The 20098-nt window shown below is 44.4% G+C and overlaps 1 protein-coding gene across 21 annotated transcripts in view; it reads right to left on the bottom strand.

Annotated features, from left to right (window-relative positions):
• Positions 1-499: 499 nt before the first annotated feature.
• The window catches only part of Foxp (forkhead box transcription factor P), a 302571-nt gene continuing 282972 nt past the window's right edge, over positions 500-20098 (bottom strand). For 12 of the 21 annotated variants that reach the window (XM_076793308.1, XM_076793175.1, XM_076793194.1 and 9 more), the window contains 8 exons: positions 19263-19575; positions 18239-18307; positions 16019-16095; positions 15774-15875; positions 9938-10113; positions 6576-6651; positions 6176-6288; positions 500-5299 (listed from right to left, as the gene is read on the bottom strand). In XM_076793308.1, the coding sequence (XP_076649423.1) occupies positions 5068-5299; positions 6176-6288; positions 6576-6651; positions 9938-10113; positions 15774-15875; positions 16019-16095; positions 18239-18307; positions 19263-19575 (1158 nt within the window). In that variant the 3' untranslated portion in view covers positions 500-5067. Of the gene's footprint in view, positions 5300-6175; positions 6289-6575; positions 6652-9937; positions 10114-12816; positions 12948-15773; positions 15876-16018; positions 16096-17626; positions 17672-18238; positions 18308-19262; positions 19576-20098 lie in introns of all 21 variants that reach the window. The other 9 variants (XM_076793220.1, XM_076793245.1, XM_076793229.1 and 6 more) reach the window with 6 other exon arrangements.

Below are 20098 nucleotides of genomic sequence, written 5' to 3'. Positions count from 1 at the left end.
ATTATTTGCACTCCAACATTCTCTTCGCCTGCAATTTAGTGTTATCATATGTAGAGGACGCTTATTTGTCTGTAATTTCTGCGAAAATTCGCAAGATGTCAAGTCTATTCTTGTACCACACTTGTGAATGTATTCTCTATATCACCAGTTGCTACAATGAGTCTCTTCCATGTCACGATCAGCTATGCTTTATCACGTTGTGTTTTATCGATTAGAGCTAAAACGATTTCACCTTTGTCAGCTGTCGGTACCTTCCAACTGCACACGGTAGCTTATCGATCACATTAAGATTTCTTGTAACGAATACTATAGAATGATTTTTATCTTGACAGTCTGACGTGTGATCGAAACAATTAATATTCGAGTGTCATAGCTAGGAAGAACTGTCTGATGAATATGGAAATCTGAAGGAAAGAATGAAATTGTTCGCAGTTCTTTTATTAAATATGACAAACAAGGAATTCGGAAACAAACAGTTTAGACAGCTTTGGATCCTCAATATGTTCACGAATTGCTGTTTTATTATCTTTTCAAGACGATTCTATTAGATAAAGACTTATTTCTAGTGCTTAATTCGAACTAGAAAATGCGATTCCTTAAGTCCTCTATGTACAGTATGATATAAGTCCTTTCCGTCATTCTAAACACATTTATATCGTGAAACACATCGATTTACGTGTATAAATCTTGTCGTACCTAACAGGATCGTATTTTCTTCATCTTTAAGCATATACAAAACGATGTCAGTCTTATACAAAGAAAGTACAGTGAAAATTATATAGCTCTCGATCACTTACAATTACACTACTTAAATCGACAAGAAAACCGCTAGATCCTCCGCCACCTTTTTTCTGCCGGCGAGAAAAAAAGGTTCGATGAAACAGCTCAAAGTGGTTGGTTTTTCTTTTAGTAACACATTTAATTTTTCTTGGTAAAATCGGTACATTTTTACAAGGCAACTTATCATACAATACTTAATAAAATAAATCCAGACGATAAAGGTTCTAGGAATTTTCGTCGAATTTAATTCTAAGAGCTCGGATCGCATTCAAGAACTTCCTCGTTTCTGTTCGGCTACATATCGTTCGTTCTTTCGTTTCAATTTTTCTTTTCTTCTCTCAATTTTGTCATTCCCCTTCTCCCACCCCCATCTGTCTCGCACGGCACAGGATAATACTGAAGGATTCGTTCAGCGAATCAGACGCTCGTGATCCGACCTAAGCAACGAGAACAATTCCAAAAACCGAGTCCGAGAAAAACGCGTCACCGATCCGTATGCCGTTGTCTGAAAAAATAGATCCTCGCGCGCCTCGACGACCCGCGATCGACAGTAAATCGAGACGACGAGAGAGTTTTGTTCGTCACGCGCGCGTACAACGCGGAGTTCCATGCTGTGTTCCCGAGAAAAATCAACGATTCGAATGTTTAAACATCTAAAAGCGCGCGCGCTCGCCGTTTCAGTCCGATACCCTTAGAATAATCTGATATGACCGGCGGTCTGCCTCGTTTACACGCGCCCCAATAAAATTCTGCCACGAAATTAATTGATCGTCGACTCGAGAGAAAGAGAGATAGTTGGCGGATGAATAAAAGAAAAAAAAAACAGTTGTACCGCGAAGTATTATCCGGCCAAGGGAAAACCGCGTGTTGGATTCTCTTGAATCGATGAAACCGGAGTGGTTGTGTGTACGCTCTATAAGTCCCGTTCACTTTTTCTACGCTCTCGTACGAAAAATTTAAACATCTCTTTACAGACCTATCCGAAATATACAACAAACATAACAGGGAACGTTTAAACATGTACAATATAGAATATTCGCAAGGTAACAGCGGCCTACTATACAAAAGTTCGTGAAAACGAAAAAACGTCGTTTACTGTCTCTCGTGCTATGTGTTATTTCCTCTTTCTTCTTTTTTTCTATCTTTTCCTTCGCATATTTTTCTGTCTTCGTATTTCGTCTCAAAATGGAATCGATCGATCCCCCCGTACCGGCGGATCGATCGATTCGCGGTTTTTCGTCTCGTTCGCGCGATCATCGTCCGCGACACGACCCGTTCGTCGTTTTTGCTAAAAACGAGAAAGTGTCTTCGCTCTGTTTTCGAGATGCCGGCTCGTGAGAATCGACGGTCGTCGGACCTTCGTCCTCGGGAAATTCGAGATTTTGTTTTTTTTTCTTTTCAAAAGTAAAAATTAAATGCAGCCGGGATACGCGAAACGCATTCGTGTTCCTGTGGTGTATGTGTCCGTGTGTGATCGTGTATGTATATATATAGACTTTTATATACCACACTATCGATAAACTCATTCATCCGCAGAAAATGTACGCAATGTTCGCAAATCCCTAATGCCTCGACGAGTTTTCAACTATTTACAGGAGAGTCTTCTTCTATGGTATATCAAGTCCTTAATCCATTATACACAATACATATAGACTTAGATTATGTAATAGGTAGCATTACGCGAAAGCGAGCCCAAGTCTGCATCAGTTTATACGATTCGTTTCTTTCTGCTAACATCATCTGTTTTTCTTTCTCCATCTCGACGACCGCGGCGACCGATGCACTCGCGCACGTTACTTTGCGTCCGGAACGTAATACTAATCGAGGAAAGCAAGTCTGGACGATGAGGATGATGGACGACGATGGTACAAAGCTATGCTATAGAAATTCTGTGCGAAACTTAAACGTCTAACTATTATACAACCGGAATGGACAGAATAACTAACATAGGCACGAAGAACGACGTGTAAATGAAACGCGAAGCCCGGGGGGGGGGTGGAGGAGGGAGGGTTATATCAATTACACAGTCACAAACGTTACTCTTAGACTTTAATCAAATTTCGTGGGTCAGAAAATACAAATATCAAAATTAGTCTAGTCACCGAAGAATTAGAGTTTTACCGTTCAAAATCTACTGCTATAGATTTGCAAAACTTTCTTTAAAATCCAAGAGTAACAAGATGTTCCCCGAATTGGGGGTTTTCTAACTTAAAATTTGCGAGTGTTAGGAGGTCCTTGCTAATCACAGGCACACGGGAACCACGCCGCAACGACGGAGGCCTCGACGATTAACATACCCCCGCGATAGGGGAGCTGCGAACTATCTACACGCGCTACCGTCCTCGAGAACTAATTAATTTACAAAAATATTACAAACAAACGTGTCACTCCTGTGCTACGAGTCGAACGGAATATATCACACACTCGAGCGAGCCCTCCAATCGTTGCGGCGCGATGAGAATCGTGCGACGCGCGTCGCGACGTCGAGCTAAATAAATCGGCGACCGGATGGATACACCACTTCGTTTGAAAAAATTTCTTGGGCACCGACCGGAGCTCGCTTTCGACCGAACTCGTGTTTCCAGGGGCCTCGAAGTTCGACGATTATGGCCCCCGTAGCTTGGACGCGATGCTTCTGTCCAATCGGACGCAGTCCCATTTCGAAAATTCGGAACCGAGCTTGATTACGCGGGACAGACTGGTTTTGGTGAGGGGAGCGGGAGGGGGTTGGTTTGTTTTTTTTTTCGGAGGGAGAACGGGGCCATCAACATCTAATTTCTTATAATTCCGATACGTATACGTATTAATATATGTTTTTATGCGTATGCATACATAGTAATTTAATTTATTTATAAGTGTTCGTGCCATCCGCTTCGCCTGCTTTCCGTTCGCTCCCTCTCGCGTCGTCTCGTTTCTTACTCGGTAACCTCGCCTAATTTCTTCTCTCGTCTCTAATCGAGAATATCGAATCGTGTTCCACGGTAAAAAAAATTGCACGCACGCGCACGCGTCTCTTTTACCCTTGTTCGTGCAGGAAAAACACGAAACTACTTACGAAGTAATTTTCCTCTAAACTATACACAGTGCTAGGCGTCGGAGCAGCTTACGGACGGGGCCCTTAAGTTTACGTGTCTGATATAGGGCTCCGATCGACGCGGAGTTCGGCTCGTATTTTACACGAGAGAGATTTTGATCCTCACGATTCCTTAAATTTTACCGCGATACATTATTAAAGACTAAGTGTCAGTCGTTCCCGCGAGTGCCCGGCACCGCCACAGCCTCACGATTTTACTTCCTTAATAGTTAAAACCCAGCAGCCTCTCTCTACCGTTCGCTCGAGACTCGATCGCGTGTCTTTCGCCGTTCGAATGCCTAGAGAAAATCGACACGCCTCGCAAACGGAACAAATCGGAACAGAACCTGATCGACGAGCAATCAAAGAACCCTGAAGCTAATTGCACAACCTCGCAGAGAGACGCGCCGGTGCGCGCGCGCGCACACGCTATGTACCGGAAGTAAGAAACGAGGCACGACGACGGGATCTTCTCTCTTTGCTCCTTGTCTGGCCAAGGATTCGCTCAAATCGCGGATATAATTCGTTTTTTCCCTTCTTCATTTACTCGCTAATGCAATGTACACGAAAGAGAGATAGAAGGAGAGAGAGAGAGAGAGAGAGAGAGAGAGAGAGAGATAGAGAAAGAGAGAGACTGAGAGAGTGTGAGAGAGATACATATTTATATGTATATATTTTTATGTATATGTATATAGATATAACCGCGGTTCCGAAATGAAACGGAAGGAGAGAACAGAAAATACATCGTTGTTCGCAATTGCTTGAGTAAGGATATGGATCGAAGGATCGCGAAACACCGTCGACTCTCGTCGACGTTTCGTCGCGACCGATCTCGCGCACAGTCTACGTTGCGCACCGTGTTCCGTTCGTTCTTCTTCTTCTTCTTCTTCATCTTCTTCTTCGTCGTCGTCGTCGTCTGTTCTACACGTTTTTACCTTTTTTTTTCTGTGTGACACCGTTTCAAAATGCGTCACGGCGTCTTCGGATATGATGAGTAGCGGGTCTCTTACGAAGGAGTGGAGGATGGTCCTATGGGGGCTTCATCGTCTTCTTCGATTAGTGTTCCTCTTTGTCCAATGCTTGCTCGCCCTTTTTTTCCCCGGCTATTCGTCGGCTCGTTGTCCGCGAGCAACAGGAAACATCGTCGTTCTTCGCTCGCTCGCAGGCCTCGAAGCAGCGACAGCTCGAACCTATTCGACGCTCGAGGAACGATACTACGCTTCCATCTGATCCTCTGGAGTCATGATATCGGGCGCCATCGACAGGTCCTCCGCCATGTCTTCGTCCTGGCCCGAGTCGTGCCCGTGGCTTTCCGGGTATTCCCTCTCGTCTACCTGGTCGTCCTCACCTTCCGGCTCCATCGGCGCGTCGACCAGCTCCCGTTTTATTCCCTCCGGGCTCTGGCCTTCTTGCTTTATGTGCACGGCTGGTTCATCCAACGGTGACCTACAGGTGTCGACAATCGCCGGTTAGTCCGTTGGAACCTCTTCAAACCGTTCAATTAATTCTACAAGGATTTGGCACCTCCTCTACCAGCCATACTAATTTTAACAGACCCGTCACGAAGAGTTCAAGCAAAATCTACCGAGTGACTCACCCGATTGATCGAGTACATTGCAGAAATGAGAACATTGCGGCAAGAATGTCCTACAATTTGCAGCACCATTTTTGACAGACTTTTGGCTACGATGTGTAATATTCGTTTAAAAGATTCTAATAAACAGCGTTTTTGTAAGGTTCTCAAATGTGCGTTCACTGGAGACGATATTTCTATACACAAGGATGACGAGTAGTCTTAAGAATAATGTTACTTTCTTTAAAAATATATATTTTTCAATCAGTCTTCGCAATTTCATAAGTCAGAGCAATAATTTGATATAAGTTTTTTCTAATTTACATGGACTTGGTCGAGGAGCTGTACCCTTCTCGATGCATTGTCCACAATTCGCACAAACGGCTCGAGATCTTTCGGGAAGCTAGAGAACTCAGTTTTACAAGAACAGATTCGCAAACATTTCCAATCTCGTTTTGTGAAAGTCAAATTGAAGGTTCTCCAGATCGTTGCTTCAAAAGTTGGGGTTGCTGATGGCATCGAAAAGTGCCCAGAATTTTTGAGATTGAGATATTGAAAAAATCCTTCTAATAGGCTTCCGATAATTAAAGAGCCTGATGGAAATTGAGTTTTAGTAAGGGTCCTTGTCGTGTAAAAGTTTTTAGTGCAGTCGTCCCAGGGTTTAAGAAAGGCAGCGTGCATAAACGGAGGGAGTAACAGTTTCTGCAGATGATGCTTTAGGAAAAGGGGTTGCAGATTTTCGCACTCACATTAAGTCGTTGTGGGCTAACACGTGCTCCTTGTCGGGGCTCGTTGTCGTCGACGTGCACATCGAGTTGTTTAGAAAACCCATGTTAGAGTCCCCGAGGGCCGCCTGGAAATACTCAAATTGCATTAGGTGGTTAGTCAGTACAGTCGTTCGATTACCTATCATTGAGGCTACGAAAGATACGTTAATATTAATGAATAGACTGCGTATGTTGATACACAAACATATGCGAGAGCGAGTTACTTCGGAGAGACTGGAATCAGACAGAAATATTTTTATACTATTTTAGAGAATATTCGTTCACCGAATAATGTAAAATTTACACGAGATTCGTGACAGTTTATAAATAAAGAGAAGCTCGCAGTCTATCGACGAGACACCGGTAAATTGTAAACAGTTACCTGGAGATTGGCGTTCAAAGCTTCACCGTACATGGTCGGGCTGTGCGTTAGGGTTGGACTCTTCGACGGGACACCCCTACATGATCGACAGAAAAAATTCGATTAGTGATCGTCGCAATTCGCCTGTCAATTGTATTCTGAAATGTAGAAACGAGTGTATATATAGATAAGCTTTATTTTTATTTTAGTACTGTGTCGATGTATACGGGGGTGGGCGGGGGTGGAATAAATTCTCGAGAGTAATATTCGGTGGGGTTTCTCGGGGGCGGGGTATAAAGGGGTTGGCAAGGAAAAGGGTGGGTAAAGACAGAGCTTTGTGTGTACAATGTGTGCACGTGTGACTGAGTTTTAATATGTAGAGGTATATAAAGATAGAAAGAGAGAGAGAGAGAGAGAGAGAGAGAGAGAGAGAGAAAGAGAGAAACAGAGAAAGAGAAAGAGTGAAAATGGAAAGATAGATTAGATAGATTAGAGGAATATAATATGAAAAAATGTATACACGAATATGATATATAAATATTCAAAAGAGATAAAAAAGATTGGAAAAAAAGAGTTCGAAAACTCTTACCCGTTTACCAGTATCACTCACTCGTCCAACGATCGGCTCTTGGTTGAGATTGAGCGAGATTAGATAAGAAAAAAAGTGTATAGAAAAAATGGTTAAAAAATTAGCGCTCCCATTTCCGTGGATCATTGTCACACAACGAGATCGAGGAGCCTGTTCTGGCTCTTCGTTTCTCGCTTTGGAAACGGCGTCGTGGCTTATAAACGGCACCGAGGCTTACCTGTGCTTACCTCCGTACGCTTTTTCCCAAAATTGTTCAGAACATTTCGGTACCGAACTCCGACCGAGCGACAGTGCCCTTTTCAAGAGACGACACTCCGTTGAAAAGGGTACCTTCAGTTCTCTTGCAAACAATCGACTCTAAAATGTCGCGTAAATATAGAATCGTTCGAACACTGGGCGTGATTGTTCGCAAGAGACTGTTTGCATGCGAAGTGAAAAATGTAAGTAGAGAAAAAATTCTGCCTGGAGCCGTTTATCAAGTGACTTGGAGCGCTACGAGTAGAGATTAAAAAGAGAAAAGACAGAGAAAGAGAGAGAGAGAGATAGAAAGAGAGAGAGAGAGAGAGAGAGAGAGAGAGAGAGAGAGAGAGAGAGAGAGAGAGAGAGAGAGAAAGACAGAGACAGCGAGAGATGGAGATGAGAGACAGAGAGGTAGAAAATAGAGGTAGATAGATATATAGAAAAAATGTTAAAAAACGTTTATATATATATATAAAAAGATGATGTTAAAATAGTACAGAAAATTTACCGGAGGTTGCAAAGTTAGTACGTAAACCGTGAGGTACCTGAGTTAGAAGAGGGTGGTTGGTAGAGGCGATGAATGAAGAATTCCGTATCATCCGAGATTGCGGTTGTGACGCTTAATGTACACAATTTACACATGCGCGAGTAGCCCTGACACACATGATTACCAGTCACACGGAAAACCATTCTCACGTCGAAAAAAGCGTATACTAAAAATGGTAACCAAAAGAATAAAATGAAAAGACAGAAAAAGAGAGAGAGCGAGAGAGAGAGAGAGAGAGAGAGTCGGACAGACAGATAGACCGAGAAATAGACAAAATAATAAAGAGAAGAACAAGGCGAAACGGAAAAAGGGCGAGCTCACGTTTTCCGTCGGCGTCGAAAGTAAAATCGCAAAAGCATCACCTTCCCTTCGGGAACGCTGTCGTCGATCGGCAGTCTCTATTCGCTACGCTAAACAGCATGTTGCTCAAAACGGCGAAACCAAAAACGAAAACGGTACACGGACACAAAACTGCGAAACTCGTTGGACAAACGCTTCGTTCACCGACAAACGTTGTGGAAAACATAATGGAAAGTAAAAAAGCAGAGAAACGCGAAAAAAATCGTTCGTCGAACAGAGGGGGGTTCGAATACCCCGCCTGTCGAAAACAAGATGCAACGAAACGTTTGTTCACACAAACACTTTCCACATTCTCCCAAGACACTGCAAACGCCACTACGTAAGCACCATACAATTAGAAGCACAGTGTTTTCAGTGGTAGGATAGTCTTACGGGTTCAGTTCATTATATTGTTTTGATTAATTTTCTCAGATTGTATATATATATTTTTTTTTGCTGTTGTCATTTTATGGGGACGAGTAATAATATTACGGAAACCTTTGATTATCCATGCGAGCAACCACTAAACACATCAGAGATCCTGCAGCTCGGACCAATCGTCCTGTGGCTGGGTTCCTGCAGGATCGGTCGGGATTTAAGCTCTCTCGGGTGTGCTAGAGCCTCGGGCTACGGTTTCTAGTGACGTTTACGGGGATGTACTATGGGGGCTGTTTTGGACGTCACCAGCAGAGGTGCGCGAGACGTAACCGTCTCGAAATTAACAGGCCCTGTAATTCCGACGTCTGCGTTTGCTTCACGGTTCCCCAATTTTTACGTCTCTCTCGCTGGCAAACGAAGGAACGCGGTTAACGCTCGCTCGGCCGTTGACAGAGAACTTACTTGAGCGGGTGGGTCTTTTCAGACCCACAAATATTTTCGAGAATAATTTTTCGAGTTCGGTAATCGTTACAGTTTGAGATGGATGAACAGATAAAAATTTAGCGAATCTTTGATCATTTTTCTTGGGTCTAAAAAGACCCATGAACGGCCGAGCGAGGGTTAAAGCGTTTGCGAATTTCGCCGAGTCCGCGCACCCCTGTCGACGATTAAAGGAGGATCGGATGGTGCTACTAGTCCGGTTCTGAAGGGGACGGGTGTTCTAAAGGCGATCGAGGCAGGCATGATGCGGAATTCGTTTCCTGGGGATTGGATAAACTGCGTAGAGCCGCTCCCTGCTGCCTTGGAAGTCATTTTCCCCGCGTTGAAGTCTCTATCGGGTCGCACGTTCCGCAAGCGTCGGATAGCAAGTAGAATCAGCGGTCCCGAGTCAGACAAGAGTGAAATCGGTGAACACCGGTGACCGAGCACGCGCGCTTCCGTTTCCGTTAACGTTTCAGAAAGACACTTCGGATGATCTCAAACTGATAGAAAGAGAGCAAAAATTGCAAAACAAAGGGAGGATGTTTCGAGAAAGAGAGAGAGAGAGAGGGAGAGTGAGAGAGAGATAGTGAAAGAGACAGAGAGTGGACCCGCGTAGAACGACAAAGGCAGCAGGCACGAGAGGGCGTTTAGTGGTTCGTTTTCTTTGGAAATCTTTTTTTTTTCTTTAGTTGTCGGGCAACGACCAAGCGAAAACGTCCCGGTCGCCGCGTTCTAAAAGATACCCGCGGTAAGGTCAGAACGTCGCGCCAGCCAGCCAGCAGAATTCTAAAAAGTGGTAGTGCTTACTGTGCGGAGAGGTGGGGTGGAGTGGGTGATGGGGTTGGGTCATATTTCCTGGGGCGGCCGCGGGACAGATGCCGCCGCTTTACGAACTCGGCGTCGTCCACCATCCAGAATGACCCGAAGTCGTCCTCATAGCGCACAAAACACTTGTGCAATGATAGATTGGTGCGGATCGCGTTCTGTATACACAGACAAGACCACCAAGAAATAGAGAAAAAGAGAGTAAAAAAGATAAAAGGTTGTTTCTGCGCTTTTTTTTTGGTTTTTTTTTTGTTCGGTTGTTGTTGTTGTTGCAGTTGTCGCTCGTCGACGTCGTCGAACGTTTCGTTTTTCGTTCTTTTTCGTTTCTCGCTATTCTCGTTCGCGACACACGCTTTCTTTCGCTCGCTTTTCGAACGATCCGGGCTCTCCGAGCGTTCCCCAACACAGCTCAGCGTGCCTGATCTCTCGGAGAGAGCCCTACCGCCGTTAGCAGACTCCGATAGATATCTCTCTGTGTCTCTCATGCAAAAACGGAGTCCAACTATGTGTGGCTCGCCATCGGAAATCGTCGCGAGACATGCTTCTCAGCTAACCCTTTTCTTCAACAAGACCCCCCTAGACCTTTCTTGTCGAAGCCGTAGAGGCTTCTCCTACCCGGTGGAATTCGACGTCGATTCCTCGTCGATGTCGAATCCCGGCGTTCCCCCAGAGTATCGTAACAAAGAACAGCACAGACTCGCATAAAGAAGGGGTAAATAGAGAGATAGCGAGACAGATAAATATATATGTATATATGGATATATATGTACGTATATAGATATATATTTATATATAAAGAGAGAGAGAGAGAAAGAGAGAGAGAGAGAGAGTGATCGAAAAATTAAAGACGAAACGAGAGAAAATAAAAACAGAATACTAGAATATGAAAGAACAGTACGGTAAAAGTAAAAAAGTACGTAGGCGGCTGCTTCCTTTCACTACCTGACCGAAGTGCATTGTTCTGCGGTTCTCGCTCTGCACTGGCGCATCCCGCATCCGGCTTCCGGGCTATTCGAGACTAGACTCGGGCCAGAGACATTTAGTAACGGCCCCTGCCCAAATATTCTCGATCAGGTTAGTCGCTGCAAAGCCCACATGCTTGTTAAAAAGCAAACACACACCACGCGACTTTTCAACTACGGTCTCTTTCCCTTCCACACGAGCAGAACCGGGCTCCCATCTCGCAATCATTCCAGCCTCCTACTCCTTCTTTTCCACCTCCAACACCTTCCTCCTTATCCTCTTCTCCCCGTGAACATCATAATCATCGACACCACACACACACGCAACAGCCACGCAACCACAGACACGGCTACCATCGCACACGAGAGGCTAGGGCCAGTGAGGTGTTCACACGCACAACGGGGGGCCAGATAGAATCTGAAGCGGGCCTCCCGAGCACAATTTTCCGATGAACCATGCTGCCCGTCGAGCCACGGATTAGATAATGTCGTAATAAAATTGGATAAGATAAAGCTACGCGCTTGAATTGCATAGACAAACAATGCCCCGGGTATCTAATGAAAGATTACAAAGTTTTTCTGGAAATTCAACTCCGAGAACTGTTTGACCAGATAGCTGTGCCCAAGTTTCGGAACGAACAATATTTTCACAATGTCCTTTACCGGGGATCGCGTCTCCGACGCCGCTAAACCAACATACATTTTTTTAAGTGAAAATTGGACAATGCGAAACGTGTCGGAGAGAAGCAGAAGCTTCTGCGTAATTTTTTGTGAATTGTGACTCGGGAGGCAGGATGTTAGCCGGTTACAGACAAAAGAGGCAAGCCGACGAGCACAGGTTACAGATGCGTGGTGTGAGAAAAGAAACGGTACACGCACACGCGGAGAAATCTACACGCATTAGACGCACGAAAGGTTCTAGAGACACGCACAGTACATATACAGGTTAAAAACGAGAAACCAAGAGATAAAGATGAATTGGCGGGGGACTATATCGAAGGGGCGCATATCGTCTAGATAAAAAAGAATGCAGAAAGCGTGCGTGTATGTGCGTATACATACATGGGAGAGGCTTGCACACGCGCGATTGCGCCGCATACACACGCTTAAACCTTACTGGATAGAGAGACATGTACAGTAGAGACAATATAGCTATGAGCAAATACGTGAATATAGAAAAAGCTAGATATATATATATGTAAAAAGTATGTAAAAAGAGAGATATTAAAACACTATTATATACATGAAAAAATGTATATATAAATACCAATATATATATATATATATACACACACAGAAGATATAAAAAATGTGGTAAAAATATGTAAAGGACTAGTACGTCGAGATACATATACAATACACAAAGATTATACTAATCCGTCAGTATTTATATGTATTTGCGACGGAGACAGGTAGTTAGCGGTACAAGTAATGTAACAAGAGAGTAAAAGCGAATAGGTGAAGTATGTATAAATACACATATATATATAAATATCTATAAATATATATATATATAAAAAGACATAGATAGAAAGAGAAGAAATATATAGAGATATTAAAAAACGGGGATCTCGTTGGCGGTGGATCGTTTAGGGGTGTTGGAGTGGGAGGGAGGATGCGACCGAAGCTGATAAATTTCGTGAGGGTGTATATATCCGGTGGTTTTCATGAGGGCAAAAGAGGGCCAGGAGAATATACATATTACGTGATATCAAAGAGAGATAGAGAATAGAGATAGAGAATAGATATATAATATCATAAATATCTATAATATAATATATATATATATATATATGTAGAAAAGATGGAGTGATATAAAAGAGAGTCAAAAAAACGCGGCTGTAAATCTGTTTCTTAATTTTTTCTTTGTCGGTGGGACGGGGGCGGGGGGCAACGTACCCGATCGTGCTGCAAGCGCGTTGATTACGTCTCTTGTAAAACTCCACTTCGTCCACCGTCCATACGGCGCCTTTCACGTTTTCGACTCGCGTGAAACATTTGTGGAGAGACAGGTTGTGTCGCACTGCGTTCTATACAAAATAATACACAGACTAAATAAGCAACGCAAAAAACGAACGGAAGCCAACTCAATCGCGAGGCCGGCTGTCGATCGGGCCGCGGTTCGACGGCGTACATTATCACAGTGGCCGGCGTGATCATCCTCGACATCGGACACACGACGAGATCGTGATGAGATGATGATGATGCGACCGACAACGCTAAAGAAGACGGGGGTGCTGGAGAGGGTATGCTGGAGATGATCCGTTCCTCTTGGGGGATGGATTGGGGGGGGGGGGATAGATAGATTCAGGGGGTTGTGAGATGGTCCACCTTGGGGGTGCGACTCGACCGATTATTCTTTTCTTTCCCTTCTCTTTTCTGACAAGCTGTTTCGTGTGTTTTGTGGATGGATATGTCCCGCCTCGGACTGCCACCTTCGTGGACCCTGCATGCGAATGCTACGGAAATAGGGAAATCGTCTTCTCGCCCCTTTGATGTCGAGGAACGGAAACAGATGTACGCCATCGCTCAGGAAATATTTGATCACTTTCTCGGTGAATGTCTGATAGTTTTTTTTTTTTTAATGAAATCCTGGATACCGTTAGAATTAAGAATTGTTAGAGTACTGTGTTTCCATCGGCGTAATCAAATATAGCCGAGTTGTAGCGTGAAAGAGGAGCCCCAAGGTGACAGTCCGTGAACAGTCTCGAAAGAGCAACTGAACGAGTCGGTCGAAAGGAGCAAGAAAGCTGAAAGAACTGATCAACTGACGGAGAATAAGAATTAGTACGTCGTGTGAGAGCAGCAAAGGATTACCCGGCGTTGGTCGCGCAATGACAAGGCCGTAAGAGGACATAACGAACCAAAACGATTAATCGAAAGATACACGGTATGTGGCATTCCTTAATCGTTAATGCACAGCTAGTCATCTAAGTCTAGGGGCAACGACAACAATCATACATGCCGCAGGGCCGTACAAAATTCCAAAAGAAGGAGAAGTAACGAAAAATAAAGAAAAAAAAAAATAAAAAAATAAAAATAAAGGTAGACAAAAAAGAAATCAGGAGAAATTGTATGAGATATATCGTTGGCGATGGCGTCTTCCGCCCCGTGGACCGGAAGTGGTGACGTCGACGTCGGGGCACCGGAATCTCCTTCCTGGCCGGCGGGTCCTCTCGGAAACCTGTCTTTTGCTTTCGAAAATATTGTTCAGATACACATAACCATGCGAGGCGAAGCGTCATGGCAAACGTCGATTACTTCCACGCACACTCGCACACACGCAGAACACACGCGCGCACCCATTCTTGCCAACAAAACGGTCCGTGGGATCGCATTACGACTCGATCGTGGCGGATCGTCGCGGGATGATCAACGTAATCGCGGGAAACTCAATTCCCGTCGCAATAAACCGCAACAAGCAGCGACTACGCCGGCAAATAAGGAAAAGAGTCGCTCGAACGAGGCTCTTTTGGATGCACACACGGGATCAACATAGAGTTCAAGCAAACTCTAGGAGGTTCGCAGCTAGTGACCAGCCAGTTCGATAAAAGGTACACTCAAAAATGAAATACTACTTCATGAAACTAACATTTTTCACGAAGCCGACTTGTGGGGCGATTCTGTAAGTCGATGCAAAGTCAATTGGTCCCTCAAGGCAATGAACACCTTATGCAAAATTTGTCTTCGGCGTTTAACACTTGGACGACGGCACCCGGGTCCGTTTTGACAATCGAAAGTTGTGCAATTGGGTGCAATAAGAAGACCGAAGGATCTAGATAAGATACCAATAAAAATATGTTTAAACAAATTGACGAACAATTGTCTGAACGAAATCAAAGATTTCCATCTGTACAAATCATCAAAATCATCCGCCTTCTGAGCGTAAACGTGGTGGGAGAATCGTCCTTGAGCGCCCAATTAATTTCCTTCCAGCTCTATGCGTCTACAGACCGTAACTACTCGGACTCTAGTATAGAACCGAAGCGAACCAAATCTTGAAAGCAGATTCTAGCGGAACCGACAGCCAAGCTCGTGTTCCATTTTAAGCTTCGTTTTGTCAAAAAATGAGTAAAAAAAAAACAGACGGTCCTCCGGATCGTGACCTTCCTCTACGAAACAAGGTATCGTGACACGACACATTTACCGCCGAACACGTGAGCGGTACGTACAAATCCGACACGATACGGACAGTCCACGAACGAATCGTAATGCGGCGTAATAATCCACACGTTACCGAGTCTCCCCCGTTTAACCGGGAAAGCAACACAATGATCGTTACCAGCTCGTCTGCTCGGCGCGTCACTTAGCCTGTTAATTCAAATTAATACGTAAGATTATCTGAGATTCTTGAAAGCTCATCCTTTCTAGTTAAACGCATTCAGCTTAATCTGCTCGTAAATGCAAATTGCACGACCAGTCGTTTCGTCTTTGTGGCTCGCAATCAAAAACGTTGCATAACTCGAGCCACGCTGAGTTCATCCATTTAGAGGATGAATTTATACGCGTCCAGACCGCCTAGACAATCGCGACACGCTAAATGGTTTCTTTTACGGTGCCCGTATTGCAATATTTTCGGGACCGTGATCGCGAATCAATCAACGGTCTATTTTACCCAGGAGAGTTCACGCGATTAATATTCTGGCGTCGCGTAAATTATTCTTGGACCCGGCACGTTTCCGGACACGCGCGAATTTCGAAAGAAACCGAGCGACTGAAAATTTCATCGATCCCGCCGCGGTAGCATTCGAAGGGAACGTCAACGGTCGTCCATCTGTGTCCCCTTTTCCTGCGAGAGGATTCTCGCCTGCGACGCTGTAAACGCTTAATTGTTAACTGAAGTGCAAGCGATATACCTTCCACGTGGCCGCGTTGCGCCGGAAGTAACAGAACGTGTTCTGGAACCAATTGTAGATCTCGTTCAGCGTCAGTTGCTTCTCCGGAGACTCGATGATCGACTGCGAAACAGAAAACGAAACGAGGATGCACCGTTCAGTCCCTTCGTTCGATCCTTTAACGGAGGATCGTTCCGCGATTTTAAATCGTTCAAATGCCGCGGCATAATTACTCGATCAGGAGAACTTTGTGCGGGTTCACTCACCTGCCGGATCAATGATGCATACGTGAACGGCGGTCTGATGTCTGCGTTCTTGTAAAATTCCCTATTTCGTTGAATCTCTGAAACGTCAACGATCATCGTTTATTCCTTTCCGGGAATCGGGGACGCGGTGCTCTTGCTTTGTCAAGGGTTCGTCGCCGCCATCTCTTTCGCGCGGGGGGAGTTCCGATCGGTCGATTCACGACAAACAAGCACACAACCTCGGGACCAAGTATGACATTTTATTCGAAGAGATGGACGGTCTCGACTCAAAGTGAGAAAGGACCAAATCGATTTTTATATGAATTTCTACGCGGTTTCATTGAGCGAGCGCGAAAGCTTTGGTGGATCGAGATTATTTCCCGGGAACAATTGACAATCTTCTCGAAGTACTATACAGGGTGTCCCAAAGATGTTGTACTTGTTGTAAGGGGGAGGTTACTGTGGTCGTTTGAAGTAACTTTTTCCTTTGCGCAAATGGTCTCCGAGGCTTTGTGTAGGAGTTATTAACGAAAAACATGGACCAATCAGAGCGCGGTTACAGCGGAGGGATTGGTCCGTGTTTTTCGTTAATAACTCCTTAACGAAGCCGCGGAGAAGATTTTCGCAAAGGAAAAAGTTATTTCAAATGGCTCCAGGAACATCCCCTTTCCAGGAAGTACAACATTTTTGGGACACGCTGTATGTTCTTTAGATTTCTTAACACTATCTACCCGGAAGCCTATCAGTAGACTTTTCAATAATCGTGCGGTGCCAAGAGGAGGCGTAAAAATCTTTTACATAATAATACCAAACGATTAGATTACGCTACCGGTGGTGACTTGTTCGTTGAAGTTGTTATTACCGTTGAAGGTTCTAATACCACTAGGTTTACGGGACCCGTCAACATGAAGGGTTCTAATATTTTTAATTTACGATTATTGAGATTGCGAAGATCCATCTACGTGGAATTATTCAACAAATTTATTTCGTTAGGTATATATTATTTAAAATATGGCTAAAAACTTGGATGGACACATTCTTTTTAGTTTTATAAAGTAATGTAAAATTCTCGTTTTTAGTGTTCCGTAAACCTAGTATTAAAAAGTCCTCGGCCGTGGATCGTGGACTACCAAAAATTATGAAATAATCGCCGGTAGATGATGCGTTAAGAAATCTTTACACATTCTTACATATTCTTGTTCTAATATTTGTATCTAATGCATCTCCAATTCTCCGTTTTAGAGGGACTCGCTTGCAAAAATGAACCAAACCTTTCGCACTCGGCGATTCAACGAAGATATGTATCTGTTCTAGAGAAGTGAACATGTCGTCGTCGTCGTCGTCGTCGTCGGAGGGACCGGTCTTTGTTCGCATGCTCAAAAAATAAATACGGTTGTATTCTTAAAACTAGATCAAAGGGAAAGCGAAAAGCGATCGACGGTATCCGGGGATGGGAAGCGAATACTTCGTTCATCGTTAGACCGATCGGTCGACGAGAAGTATCCGTGTTTAGGCGAGTTAGATCTACGAGTGGGAAGGGTGAAGAAGGGTTCTCGAGCATGCAAGGGTGCACCCTTCAAGAAAATCCTTAAAGCCACCAAAGGAGCGTGGAAAGAAGGTTGACAGTACCTTGTTGGACGTCAAGGCCAGCACGCTCCAGCATGTAGGGCAGCCCTACACGGTGGGGAGGGCGGGCAGCACAAGAAATAAGGAAACAATAGAAGCATCGGTAAGAAAGAGGTCGAGCTGACGGTCACACGTTATAGAATCGAACAGTTTCTTTTCGTCTCCGTATCGTTTTCATTTCTTTTCATTTTTTTTCTTCCACGCGGTTGCCTGTATAACTGTTTCTCTTTTCTTTTCTTGCACCTTTTACTCTCTCTACCCTAATCACCGTCCCTACGAGTCGCCAACAAGGTGTCGAACACAGATAGCACACACGTGAGATCGTTATCGTGAATAAATCTGTGCGTGTGATAGAGTTTACGATAGGAAAAGGCACGAGATCAAGAGAGAGGACCGTAAAGAGCCATTTGCTACAGGATTTTCTTTTCGTCGGGGTGCGTTTCGCCAGAGCGAGCCGGGAAATGCTTTCTTTCCATACGAGTGCAATGTTCTATGTCTCATAAATTCACCTGTTGTGTGATCAGTGAAATTATGTGTTACCGTTAACGCAGAGGTTTCGCCAAGCATTTCACGGATCGCGCATCTCCCCGACAGAATTTTTGGTTTAATCGTTACCTTCGTTAACATCTATTCCAGATCTATCGACGGCTACTCTGCGCCTTACAGTGCCCTCGTCATACAGTCCTACGAATAGTATTCAATTTCTAAATTGTCTTTCGTTTCACCTTCTTCGCGGCGACGTTAATCCAGCCTTTCTTTTCGTTCGAGCAATCCAATCAAATTTCGTTCGATACGCGGGAAAATGGCGTCGCGTGGTACGACAAAACTAAAACCGTCCGATCAAATTGTACGAATCTACGATCTTTAAATTTCGATCTGTAAACTTATAATCGTACAATATCACTGTAAGGGGATATTCCGATCCAGAGCTGTCGATTTTAGACAATTTCTGAGATCAGAAATGGTTAGTTTGTTACAGGTTGACCTGCGACTCAAAATTTCATATACTTCTTTGGCTATATTTCAGAGTAACACACTTTTCATGCAATTATCTTTATTATTTAAATTGTATGATCACAGCTGCGTACAGCGAAAAATCGCTAGGACTAAAACTTTTTCATAAAAAAAAACAGTCGCCGATATCGACATAATTTTAGTTCACCAGATAAAGGGATTTCTACCGTCTATGTATGTAAAATTTGAAGAGGATTGATCGAATCAACATAACATGGCAGCCATCGAAAGTGATAAGCTATTGAAATCGTAGGTATAAGTATTTCGAGTAACAATGAAGACAATGAAAATTACAATGTGTTCTCCTGAAATACAGCCAGACAAGTATACAAAACTGCGAAACATTTGACCAATAATAACCTAACCGTTTTTGATCTCGTAAATTGTCTAGAATCGGCGTCTCTGTATGGAAATAGCCCCCCAAACTTCTGCTCAATTGTAGATCGTTGGTCGCAAGGTGGAGCCATTTCCCCTAGCGCAGGTAAAACGTAAGATCCTTCGCGCAACGAGCAGAGATCGTTTAATCGACAAAGTATGCGAATCCCGAATAATCCTGATCTCCGGAGGACTCTAGCCGGAAAGACGAGTCGGAGAGCGAGTCGAAAGGACAAGTGTCGAGTCTTACCTCCTGCCATCGAGACCGCGGATTTGTCACTGATTCGCCGCCTGATGGGTCCCGTAATGCTGGGCAGGGTCGGCATCGTGGGCATGCTACCAGGCATGTTCGGCAGCGGCGGCATTCCGGACATGTTCGACATATTGGGAATGGGCGGCATCGGCGCGCCGGCAGGTGGTGGCAGTTGCCCACCTGCCGGCGACCTCACCGCCGAAACCAACGCTGACATCGACACCGAGGACACTTGGGAGACGTTGAAGTTCGGCGGCGGCTGGCTCATCAGCGCCGTCGACAGATTCAGCTTTGGTACACTCGAGCCGGCCTGAAAAATACAGATCTTACTCGGACCGCCCGCGAACCTGACGACTATACTGCGGAACTTTATGCTAGTTCGCGGTTTTAACGACTGATCGATAAAAACTGCCATCAGGCTTGCATTTGCAATGTCCGATTTTAGAATGTCACGAAGCCTTTTGATCTAGAAACACAGGTTTTCTAGGTGTACAGGTTTTCTACAGGTTTATTATATACAATTTTACGGCACAAAGTTGATCTTATCTGCAGTTTTTATTTGGATATATAATTTTAGATATTATTACACGAAAGGTGCCTCAATTCATGTCTTTACCCGGCAAAGGACGCGTTTGGTTCGAACAAATTTTGTTGGATTTGATCGAGGGGCGGCCTCAGGTTCTGCAGTCTAGTCGCCGCGTTTCTAAAATATTTCTGTGTTAGGTTCTTAACTCTAGTGGCTGAAGGTCTTTATGTGCATGGAGTTTCGTCTCAGCCAAGAGATCTCGAGTATTTCCAGCTTGTGATTCGACGAAAAATAAGGAGAGCTTCTC

The sequence above is a fragment of the Halictus rubicundus genome, chromosome 1 (genome assembly GCF_050948215.1).
Source record: "Halictus rubicundus isolate RS-2024b chromosome 1, iyHalRubi1_principal, whole genome shotgun sequence".
In the NCBI taxonomy this organism is placed as follows: Eukaryota; Metazoa; Arthropoda; class Insecta; order Hymenoptera; family Halictidae; genus Halictus; species Halictus rubicundus.
This window is presented reverse-complemented; position numbering and strand designations above follow the sequence as displayed.